The 12,364-nt window shown below is 33.2% G+C and overlaps 1 protein-coding gene and 1 long non-coding RNA gene across 5 annotated transcripts; both read right to left on the reverse strand.

Moving 5' to 3' along the window:
- Nucleotides 1-1,578: 1,578 nt before the first annotated feature.
- On the reverse strand, nt 1,579-8,655 carry LOC127075973 (probable E3 ubiquitin-protein ligase RHB1A). Of its 4 annotated transcripts, XM_051017523.1 has the most exons (6): nt 8,358-8,613; nt 8,159-8,202; nt 7,951-8,070; nt 2,993-3,365; nt 2,684-2,793; nt 1,579-2,053 (listed from the first exon to the last, which is right to left on the reverse strand). In XM_051017523.1, exons 3-6 carry the CDS (start codon nt 8,011-8,013, stop codon nt 2,024-2,026), a joined length of 576 nt encoding a protein of 191 aa, XP_050873480.1. In that variant the 5' UTR covers nt 8,014-8,070; nt 8,159-8,202; nt 8,358-8,613; the 3' UTR covers nt 1,579-2,023. The 4 variants fall into 4 exon arrangements, with proteins under 4 accessions (XP_050873480.1, XP_050873477.1, XP_050873478.1 ...); XM_051017520.1 differs by lacking the exon at nt 8,159-8,202 and having other exon boundaries at nt 7,951-8,122; nt 8,358-8,655; XM_051017521.1 differs by having other exon boundaries at nt 8,159-8,613.
- LOC127075974 (uncharacterized) lies at nt 6,816-7,944 on the reverse strand. Its single transcript, XR_007786729.1, has 2 exons — nt 7,040-7,944; nt 6,816-6,956 (listed from the first exon to the last, which is right to left on the reverse strand). It is a non-coding gene; the product is annotated as an uncharacterized LOC127075974 (long non-coding RNA).
- Nucleotides 8,656-12,364: the final 3,709 nt, after the last annotated feature.

Consider the following 12,364-nt stretch of genomic DNA (forward strand, 5'->3'; position numbering starts at 1 on the left):
AAGAAGATGAATTTTTACATTAATTTCTTGTTTTTGTTCCTGTTTTGGTCGTAGTTCCATCTTATTCCTGTTTTTGTTTTTTTATTGAGTTTGGCACTTCTTGTGCTCCCATGAATATAATCGCTTTGCTTATATATATATATATATATATATATATATATATATATATATATATATATATATATATATACCAGATTTTTTATTTTTAACTACTTTAAGAGTAATTTTTAAAAAAACTGAAAATTTAAATATGTAAATTATGACAATGTCCTTATTGGCATTTCAAAATTATATAAGTGTGGTGTTATATGTTGTAGTCTATGAAGATTTTCAAATTTTTCCCGTACATATAAAATATTCGATTGTACTATTGTTGGTTAAGTAGGGAAGGGTGGTTGGTTGGTTTGGATTGTGGTGAAATCTGTATCAAAACAAAATTTACAAATTTTCAGTTCATCCTCTGTATATTTAAACTTGTCAAAAAATATTATAGAAAACATACTTCCGATAAAGTTTCGTATTTTAAAAGATGGATTGATAAAACTCAATAAAATTAATCAAAATTGGATTTGTGTTTAGTTTTATGAAAGAGTAGCAAAAATATTCACCAAAAAAATTAAAGAAAAGAGTATCAAGTTTAGTTTTGTTTGATCGGTAAGTGGTTGAAATGTATGCAACATGTCATCTAGAAAGGGTCATTGTTGATCGAAATGGATCGCAATTAGATGTGATGGACCTTGTCAATTTTATGATCGATTGCAAGGGAATTCTTAGTAGTAGTAAAATTTTAATGTGTTTCGTAAAGACATTTTAGTTGGTAGTTGTAATTTATATATAGATATGGGTACAGATGTGCTTCTACGAACCCGCGATATCCTAGTTTAATAAGATGGATTTCAACCATTAGACTCCTTAACAAAAAAATAGGATGTAAGGTTTAATCAACCAATGTATATTTTGCAAGAGTAGACAAGTCTCTTTCTTAATAATCCTATTATAAGAAAAAAATTATTTTTTAATTTTATTAAATAATTAATGTATCTAAATTGAATAATAAGTTTACATGATTCCTTGGCCAAGAATTAAAGGGAATAAAAGGAAACATTATATGGCTTTGAATTGATAAATCATTGTTTCAATAGGGAAAGTAGGGTAGAGAGAATCTGTTGGAACTGATTGTGTCCTTGGTTTAATTTACTGACTCACATGCAGTTTGTTGAGACTAAGCCAAACTGTGTACACATGCACACAGATAGACGACAACTAGAATGTTTGTTGTGATCACTGTCAAACAGAAAATCAACAGAACTATCATTCATCAACAATGTTCATAATTACCCTTTAACTTTCCCAATTAACTGAGTAGTTCACCTCAAGGGTAAAGTACATAATCTCAACTGTTGGTGGTGAACATCAACAATTGATATTCCATCTTATATATGATCGGTTACTGTTATGTATGTGCATATAACATCGACAGTTAATTTACTCATGAATGGTAGATATTACTTAATGTACAAGTAAAGTGTTCACAGTAGAGAAGTCAAAACGATGAAAGCATAATGGTAAATAAAGAGGTAAAATGCAAATATGGTCATTACTCATTGCACATATCCAGCAGAATACATACATTGAAAATGTAACAAAATGTAAATTGCAGATATTATTTACAACAACAGTAAATATTTGTTACTCTCCACGTAGAAAATAATATAGAAAAACAAATAAATATGAGCAATTTGTACAAGAAAATGGAGACCAGAAAAGAAACAAGGGGAAAGAAGCTGTTCAGTGAATATGGATTTCTTGGTAAATTCCAACATGAGTAACTGTAGTCATGGTCAGTGAGACATGTTATGTGGTGTAGCATCTTTCTCACAGATTGTATACAGAATGAATTTGGCCCACTAAAAGTAACCTTTTAAATATTTGTAGATTTGAAAGTCAATCAATATTCAAAACCATCATCAAACCAGTTACTCTTCAAGTATTTAGCAAGATTTTTTCGCTTGAAATGACCAAACTAGTCAAGTTCCTGATCAAATATCATCTCCTGTAACATTCGAGGAAAAAGAGTATTTCATTATAGCTCAACAGAATGGTCAGACAGATTGTAGTTTATGGTCCACAACAACCAATAATTCACATGTAGCAGAAACTGCTGGAGTACGTTTGCAAACAAAAGAAGCCAAAAAAACACCATCCTTTCTAGGGTGTAACAGAATGGTTTTTATAATTTTTGGGAGAGAAAAAAAAAATCCAACCCAATTATAAATTATTGGTTTAATTTGGTTAGTTTTTCGCAATATTTTCACATGAAAACAAAACTAAACCGATGAAGAGCTGGTTTGGTTTGGTTTGGTTCAGTCAGGTAGACATTCTAAAAAATTAAGAAACTTATTTTATAAAACCCAAATAATTTAACTTCATTTGCAAACACTTATACATTAGCTACAATGAGAAAAAAAATACATAATGAATAAAAAATATGTAGATACATCATATTTAAGATTACACTACTAATATAGTATGAACTAAAAGAAATAAAAATAAGTTGCAATAATTTGGTTTGTTGGCCTGTTTTCAATGACTTGAAACAGATACCCAAATCAAGAGAGGTTAGGTTTGGTTTAGACCAAAACATGAAAAAGTTAACAAGAAAAATTGATGTAAAATAACAAACCTGATCACATATAGGACACGAGTCACTTCTTTCCATCCACTCAAGAATGCAAGCCAAGTGAAAGTGGTGTTCACATTTGGTAAGAGTTTTAGGATTCTCAACATCATATTCTGTACTTCAAAAATTCAAATTAGTGTCCAGTGGGAGTCAGAACTTATTAGTTCTTTTATCTCGTGTGAAATTGTGTTGTCAATCGCGGATAGTAGAAAATAACAGATTTGTTCAAAACTGTGTACCGCAGAATGAAAGCAATTTGTTCAAATTCTGCAACATTATAGTACTGATAAGCTTAAAAAAAATTCTACTCACCTTCAAGGCAGATTGGACAGCCATCTTCTTCTTCTATCACCAGTGCTTGAGGTTTAATTGATTTGCACAGCTCTGCCTTGCTAGGAGATAATGGTGCAGATTTAGCTTGAGCTTTAGGGTCACATTCTTCAATATCTTCGCATGTAACTAAAGTTTCAAAACTACTACCACTAACTGTGTCTCTGCCTGACTTGGAGTCTGTCGATGCTGGACCTCCCAAGACTGTATCATAAGGGAGTGGTGCAGGAGGAGGCTGGTAAGTATCAGGTGTGGATTCTTCCACATTCAAGCCAACCAGCAATCCAGCAGTGAGTGAATCGGTCGGACCATCATTAGAGGTTAAAGAATCACGCTCTTCTAAAATTGGTGGGCACTGAAAGAGTTGTTCATGCTTCAGTATAATATGTTCATAACAAATAAACTGCCATCTAAAATAATAAACCTGTTGACAAATTATTTTTCAAGAAGCACTTGTTTTTTAAAAGAAAAATGAAACTATTCATGTCAAACTACAACTTAGCCACATTCTAATCTGGCATTCCCTTGGAAACACACATGTACGGCGAAAATGCTGAAGAGTTGCGTTTTACTCATGTAAACGAGAGAAGAAAGCATTGGTAATATGGAAAGAGTTACAATAAATTGCATAATATAATACAATCAATCTTTAAAAAAAAATTTAAGCTCCCAAGAAATCTTAGCAAATTGTCACATGACAATGAAGTTGCTCCCTTGACCTCGTTTTTCACAGTATACTATTATCAGAAAGCCAAGTCCAACCACATAAATTACAAATAGGAAGCCAGTTATGGATTTTTATTTCAATGTATTGCCACTGCAAGAAAATTGTAAGTTCAAACTTAAACAATATAAGACTCACTTGAAAAATGTTAAAAGGGGATTGAACATTTGATTTAAGCTTTCTTCCATCACTCCCATCTGTTCAAGCAATGATTTACATGGGAAACTTTTTTATCTTTCTAGATTGCTCCTTCCAGGTGTAATCTTAAAAATTGTCAAATTTAACTATAGATTTTCATTTCAGCCGTTTATGAGAAAACGTGCAGGACAAAATCAAATTTTAAGGCTTCGATAAATAAATTACATCCAATTTTATGGAAATCTCTTTATTAACAACAACAGCTTTTGACAAGCACTTCATAGCATTAGAATTTCAAGTTTCAATGGAATAACCATAATGTTCAGATTAAAACCTCAGCCGGTACATCTATAATATGAAAATAGTGATTTTTTTGAAAATGAGATATTGTGTCAGATCTGGTTAACATGGTTAACTTGCAATAGCAACTCGTATTTTGACAGCTTCAAACGGCCAGTTGTCTATGAAATAGTTTGAATTTTCCTTTAAGAAGTAAACATTTATGACAATTATGTTGAAACATACTCTAAATTATTTTGAAGATAACAAACTAAATTAAAAATGCTATGTAATATCATGTGCAAGTATAGTGTAATCAAGACAGGATCTCAATATTCAAAGAAGGGTCGTGATCCATTTTTACAAAGCATGTCTCCACCACAACAATCAAGATCACTCGCGAGGATTCACAAACCAGCAACGAGGATATAGAAACCATGATCTCAAAAGACCCGTCGTGCTCTTTAAGAATGAGAAGACAACTTGCCTCAGCATGACAATAAACTACAAGACATGACACTATTTAGCTAAAAAGTAAATGACAGCTTTTGCAAAGAAGAAGAGCAAGTTCCAAGACAAGCAAAACTCTCTTCCAAGAATCCAAAAATACAATCATGGCACATTTGTAATATGTGATATCTCTCATGGACAAAGGTTTAACAAGATCAACGGTCATCCACTCATCCATCTATAAATAGAGATCTTTTCTCCCATTCAAAATCATCTTGGTGAAATATCAAAAAAGCTCTCCTAAAGCAAAAATCAAAGTCATCATCTCTCTCACTTCCAAGATCATAAACCAACTACTTCAAAGAGTTATTACTAAACCTCTCACTACCATATGGTGAAGTTGTAATTTATATTTGTATACAAAAACCATTCTTATACACATATATCCTCGAGCGATATAAAAGGCTTGCAGAAAATTTTGTGAAAAGCTCACTGAAAGCTGAAACATTCAGAAGTGTAAGTCTGGTAAGGCTAAAAGAATACAGGACACAAAAATAGCCTTCTCACAAAGGGTTATTTTGAGTATTAGTAAAAAATTTCACATACTGTAAGGACTGGACTAACCGTTGTTTGGTGAACCAGGATAAATCCTTGTGTGCTCTTACTTTCTACTCCTTTTAGTTTAAATTATCAATATCACACACATCCTCACTATACTTCATACCTACTCAAAAATTGCAGTCTTTAACTACAGACAAATTTTGAGAATAGATCAAGCTAAAACAAAAATTTTGAAGGGTCACATTTCAAACCCCCCTTCTCGTGACATTTCTAACTACTTCAAATTATACATGCATAGATGAACTAGACTGTTAGAAAGTCAAAAAGCAAGATAGCAGGAGTAACAGATTTACTTCGTTGAACTTGAATTATTATGGTGACTTTGGTTGTTTCCTTTGAGTTTATTATGTAAACTGATTTCTACTTGCTTTTGCTGAAAAAGGAAACTTACAATATAAAAACTCAAACTGAATTAACCTTCAACATTCACAATTTTCATAATTAAGTTTAACCATGTTCTCATAGATTATTTTTTTCTTGGAGTTTATGGACGTGTCTTATGGAATGATTAATAGGTGTTTTTGTTTTAATAGTACCTCACACAATAGAGATTTTTACAAAACATGGGGATCGAGTGAGAGCAAAACATTCTTCAATGACATCAATCATTTAATGCTAGGGCCGTAGAAGTGTTTTACAATTTGGTATGGTTTCAGAATATATGTTAACAGATGAAACTTAAAGGCAAACACAGTTTGGAGCCCTTCCATTGTTACTTCTTTATTACACACATACAAAGTTGTCAATTCCAAAATCCTGTGTAAACTTGTGGAATCTTAGATAAAAAAACATGGGGATCGGGTAAGAGCATTCTTGGCAGACGTGTTTGCTATTATTTGATTCAGGGACCCTACAAGTTTTCTGCAATTTGGTATAGTTTCAGAATATAAGTTTTATGGATGAAGCTTATTACCAGACCAGACAAGAATACAAGCATCCCAATTAAGTTGGGTCACTCACCATGTTGACCTGCTGGGTTCTTAGCAAACTTGTAATAATGGGTTTTTTTCATATTGTATAGTTTGACTTCATTTATGCTGAGAGCAATGGGGTTCAAACTCCTTAAATCATTTTTCGCCTCTTTCGAAGTTGGGTTTGGGCTCACGGTGAGATGTTACATGCATCCGTCGAGTTTGAGTGGCTGAGCTATGTGACTATGAGGTTGGTATTTGGTGCATTACATAACCTCATCATTCAGCAATTGCATTTTGGGTGTTTTTCCAATAACAAGGAACCACTGTCATTTTAGGCATTTCTAGGGTAATATAATCATTGTGTTTTGACTGGTTCGACCATTCTCAAACTCACAATTTTAAGCGAGTTTACCAACTTTAAACAGAAATGACTTTATAAGCAAGTTACTCAATTTTGATACTTAAGTGTCATAAACACATACAACTTTACGACTTAACACTAGAGTGTGACATTTGATGAGATTCAGTCATTGCATGGTTTTTAGTAAGTTTTACATTATTTTAAATTGTATTTTCTACTAATAGTTTGTGATTTTTTTTTGTTTTTTAATCAAAATTCAAAACATTGTAGAAAAGCTCAATCCATTTTGAGTATACTCTAACCAGACAAATTCTCCAGTGTTTTCATGGTAGAAATTATGGTGACAAGAATGGAGCGGAACTTGGACAAAAGGATTGGAAGAAAATAATAACTTTGAAGAAATCAGCAAGTTCTAGCTATGTTTCATGAAGCTAATATTCCTTGCAAGTTACACTGCACCTGATGCATGGTGCGATGAGATTGTGCGTCATGGGAATCTGACGAGAGTCATGTAGGAAAAAAAACTAGGGAATGCACTGCACCTGATGCATGGTGCAATGAGATTGTGCGATTCCATAATTTTCTTCGGTAAAAATTCAGACATGGATTTTGCTACTTTGGAGTGCTAGGAGCTGAAGATTTCTTATCTATGTTGTTATGATTTCTTGTAACAAGAGTAGCTAAATCCCTTAGGTTAAACCCTATTAGATGAACTTGCTCTACAATTATGTGACTTATGTAATTTGTTGAGTTTTAATTATTGTAATTGTGAACCTTTTGATTATTATTATTCAATAAAGTCTATGTGTAATGCTTTGTATTATTGACGAATAATCCAATTGAATCCATATTGTGTCTGAATACTACCACTATCTGATGCAACTGGAACCACTTAATTGTTCAACCTTTGATATCAGTAAAAATAAGGTATTATTTATTGTGATAAGTATTTTTAAGATAGCTCAAACATTCGCCAATTGCGACTACACCTAAGACACCGGGGGTTTACAATTGACGAAGAGAGTTACGTACAAAGAAATTGGGAGTAACTATTTTGTTAAAAAAAATCATAATCATTAGGAAAAGCAATTACATTTTCAAGCAGAATTACCACACGGAAATACGCAAACACAAAAATAAGCAAAGGATTCAAAAGGGGTTCAATCATCTTTCTCATTTGATTTTCCAAACCTTTTAATTTACACACTGACCTCAACTTTACTCATTGCTCTCAACTTTATATTGAAGATGTGTTTTCCAATACCAACAGCACACCAACACATTTGGTTACACTCAATAACTTTTATTTTCTCAAATTATCATCCGTGTACGCGACAGTTTCGTCAATTTCATCATGACATAAACTAGTAGTGACATTACTAGATAGATGCTTATCATCTACCACATACACATAATCTACAAAACAGATAATAGGGGATAGGAAATCACTAACATAGTAATACACTGGAGTTCCATGCAGATGCGTTTTTCTGGCAGAACAACAGCAACCTCCCATTTTTGAAGCAATTCGTTTCAGTTATTTAATCAAACCTACCAGCAACACTCCCATTCTCTTCAATTATTTAAGATCAAATGAGGATCAAAAGCCACCAAAATTTAACCATCTATGCAACAATCACAAGTATAAAATGAGTACTTACCAATATATTTAACCCAAATTCATGATCATCGCAATCACATAGTACTATAATTATGATGCAAATTTCAAGAAAAGATAAATAACAATAAGCATTAAACAGTGCGAGAATAAAAATGAGGAAATTGAAATGAAAATTGAGAGCATAAACCCTAAGTTTTGCAGTGAAAAATGAGAGAAAAAGAAAAGGGAAAAGATAGTACCGTTTACGGAAAGTGGAGATGTGAATTGGGTTTCACGAAAAGGGGTTGTGAATATGTAAAGAATGGCCCACTCGTTAATTTGTTTTGACGTTTTTTTGGCTTTTGAGAGTGTAGAAAAGTTAAGTCGAATATTAGTCCTATTGTTGTTCACTCAGGTGAAGAATGTAACGTTTGGTAGAGAAGAATGAATGTATGTGAAGAAGATGCACTAACTCTTCGGGTGAGAAATCAAAACAAATTAGATCTCTTATTTCCTTCTTCTTTTTTTCCTTTACCATCTCTCTCTATTAATCCTACTCTTACATTTTTTTTAAGTTTAGACAAAAAGTAAGATTAAGAGAGACTTGCGAGAGAAAATGACATAAAACTAAAGGATAATATTCACTCAAATCCATTTTGAATTTGATAGAGAAGACTCGTTTTGTCTGAAGTTGGATTCAAATTCGGGTTTTTCTTAATTATAAAATATGGGAATGAGTTGGATAATGAGTGTTAGTTGTAATTCGTTTTCATTTGCATTTAGAGTTTGAATTTGATATTCATTTGAGACTCTAATAGTATATAAGTCCAGTTGTAACAGAATCTGAAATAATCAATTTTCATCCAAAAAGTTAGTTATGGTTTTCTCTCTCTTTCTCTTTTATCATCTTCTCTATCTTCAATCTTGTACTCCAACAATTGGTATTTAGAGCTCTGGTTCATATTCAGATCGGGAAACACGAGTGTACGTGAATTGTGTGTGATTGATTTTGTTTATGAAGTTCACAGTGAAATTGAAGTTCGAAATCGAAACAGAATCACATTGCTTGATTCTGAAGGATTGGAAAACACGAGCATTAGTGAGATTTGAGTGATTTTGCACAAGAACGAAGATGGATGGTGAAAATGTAACTTGAATACGAAGCTTCCAGTCTTTGATGAAAAAAATTGGAATCGATGGATGATTCAGATGCGTGTGTTGTTTAGCGCTCAAGATGTTCTTGATCTCGTCAATGATGGTTACGCGGTTGTTACAGCAGATGCAACTGAAGCACGGAGAAACACGCATAGAGAGATGAGGAAGAAGGATCATAAGGCTTTGTTCTATATCTATCAGCGTGTGGATCTGAATGTGTTTGAGAAGATCGTTGATTCAACGACAACAAAGGTTGTGTGGAACATACTGGTACGTTGCTATGAAGGTGATGCATCAGTGAAGAAGATGAAGTTTTAGACCTCTACGTAAGCAGTATGAGAATCTCAACATGAAGAATAATGAGAAGTTACCTAATTACATCTTTAGAGTAATTCTGATCACAAATGAGATGCAATCTTATGGAGAAACTCTCTCTGAACAAGTATTCATTGAAAAGGTAGTGAGATCACTTACTCCTCAATATGATTACATTGTTTTAGCAATTGAACACTCTAAGGACCTTAGCACCATGAGAATTGAAGAGTTGCATAGTAGTCTAATGGCACAAGAGTTGTGTCTGACTGAGAGAAACTCTGAAAGAGAGGTAGAGAAAACTCTGAAAGCATCTTCTGGTAAGAAGAATCAGAAGCAGTCTTGGTCAGAGGCCAAGAAGAGACGTGGTGGTGGTTATCAGAAATCAGAAGTCTCCAACTTTGATGAGAAGAAACATTAAAAGAAAAATGAGAAGTTTGACAAGAAGAAGGTTCAATGCTACTATTGTAAGAAGTTTGGTCACTTTGTTGCTGACTGTTGGTCAAATAAGGAAAGAAAATCAGAAGGAGCAAACATAGTAAGAAGAGAGTCTGATGATGAACATGTGATTTTGATGGCTTCTGAATCTGATGGTGGATATTTTGTAGACTGATGGTATATGGACCTTGGCTGCTCAAATCACTTAACTGGAAACAAATAATGGTTGGTTAATTTTGACTCTAAAAAGAGGAGAAAACTCAAATGTGTTAATGATAAGTATCTGAATGCTAAAGGAGTGGAAAATGTCAATTCCATAGTGAAGAATGATAAAACGGTTCTGATCAAGGATGTTTGGTATGTTCCTGGCATGAAAAATAATATGATGAGTGTAGGTCATCTAATTAAGAAAGGTTTATCAATTATTATGAATGAAATCACTTGAAGTTGTATGATTCTGATCAGAGTCTGATTATGCAGTCTGAACAGAGAAGCAACAAAACATTCAAGGTGAATGTGAAAACAGTTGAAACTAATTACCTTAGTACATAAGGTGCTGAAGGTGATAATGAGTCATGGCACAATAGATTGGGGCATCTGAGTTCTAAGAAGTTGGTACATGGCATTCCTAAGATTTTGAAGTCTGGGAAGTCATGTGAGATATGCATGAAAGGCAAGCAACCTAGATTGCCCTTTGCATCAGAAGTGACTCTAAGAGCAAAACATGCTTTAAGAGTAGTGCATTTTGATTTACGTGGACCATTTGAAGTACCTTCAATTAGAGGAAACAAATACTTTGTGTCATTTGTGGATGAGTTCACAAGAATGACATGGGTAGAACTCATCAAGTTTAAGCATGAGGTGTTAGCTGAGTTTCATAAGTTCAAGATGAGGCTGAAAAACAAAGTGGCAAGAAGTTGAAAATTCTCAGAATCGATGGTGGATGTGAGTACAACTCATCATAGTTCGTAAGGTTCTATGAGGGGAATGAAATTGAGCATGATGTTACTGCTCCATACACTCCATAACACAATGGTCTTGCTGAAAGAAGAAACTGAACTTTGTTTGATATGACAAGGAGCATGCTGAAGGAGAAGAAGGGTCCTCACACCTTGTGGGGAGAAGTTGTTGCCACTATAGCATATGTGCTCAACAGATGTCCAACCAAAAAGCTAAAGGAAGTTGTTACTTTTAAAAATTGTACTGGAGATAAGTAAAATGTGAGCCATCTGAAGGTGCTTGGTTATGTTTGTTATAAACATGTCTCAGATGCTAAGAGAAGGAAGTTAGATGACAGAAGAAGAGTCATGTTTCTTGTAGGGCACCACAGTACATATGCTTATAAGCTCTATTGTCCCGTCACTAACAAAGTTGAATTCAACAAAGATGTCATTATGAAAGAAATAAAAGCATGGGATTGGAACAAGTCTCAATCTAACTCTAGTGCAGTGTTAATACTTGAGTTAACTTCTGAAGGAGATTCTGCCTCTAAAGATGAGTCAGAGTCTGAAGGTGACTCTGATGCTGAAGTTGAGTCTGAAAGTGAATCTGACTATGAAGGTGAATCTGATTCTGATCCAGATTCTGATGATGATCCAGACTCTGGTGGTTATCATGCCCTTGAAGGTAGTCCAACATTTGATATTGTTCCAACATCTGAAGAAGATTTTGAACAAGTTCAGAGGCCATAAAGAATTAGACAAATACCAAGAAGATTTGCAGAGTTTGACATGTTGTAAGATATTGAGATAGACTCTGAAGGGGAAGTCATTAAGTGTTCCATGTTGGTATACTCTGAACTAGTTAGTATTGAAGAAGCTCTCAAGAAGAAAGTGTGGTTGAAGGCCATGAAAGAAAAAGTTGAGGCTATAAAAAGAAACAGGATTTAAGAGTTGATTGAGTTTCCAAAGAACAAGAAAGTCATCAGTGTGAGATGGATTTACAAGTTGAAACTAAAGTCAAATGGATCGGTTGGCAAACACAAAACAAGATTAGCAGCTAGAGGATTTCTACAGAAATCTAGATTAAATTACTTTTAATTTCATTTATAATAAATATTATGAGATTTTTATTTTTATTTTTTATTAAAAAAACAAATATTTAATTAATTAAGGTACTATGTTATGGAAAATAAATTTGGTTGCTTGTGTCAGTGTATTTCTTTTCGTATTCTTTTCGTATGATAGGGAATTTTTGTTGAAAATTATGCCCTTTACTTATTCATTTTATAGTAACATATAATGGTCGATACTAAATCATTTATTTTAAAATTGTGTTATATGTGAACCAATTAATATAAGAATTGAAAATTAGACATATATGATAAAATTTTGGATTAAAATTATGCTACGAGCATCGATAA

The sequence above is a fragment of the Lathyrus oleraceus genome, chromosome 4, assembly GCF_024323335.1.
Source record: "Lathyrus oleraceus cultivar Zhongwan6 chromosome 4, CAAS_Psat_ZW6_1.0, whole genome shotgun sequence".
Taxonomy (NCBI): Eukaryota; Viridiplantae; Streptophyta; class Magnoliopsida; order Fabales; family Fabaceae; genus Lathyrus; species Lathyrus oleraceus.

Bases quoted from the DNA above. Each gene is read 5' to 3' on its own strand.
- LOC127075973 (XM_051017520.1), bottom strand. From the start codon at position 8,013: ATGGGAGGTTGCTGTTGTTCTGCCAGAAAAACGCATCTGCATGGAACT. The intron at 3,366-7,950 runs GTTAGTGATTTC...CAACTCTTTCAG, and splicing joins GAACTCCAGTGTATTACTAT to TGCCCACCAATTTTAGAAGA. The intron at 2,054-2,683 runs GTTTGTTATTTT...CGAATGTTACAG, and splicing joins CGTGTCCTATATGTGATCAG to GAGATGATATTTGATCAGGA.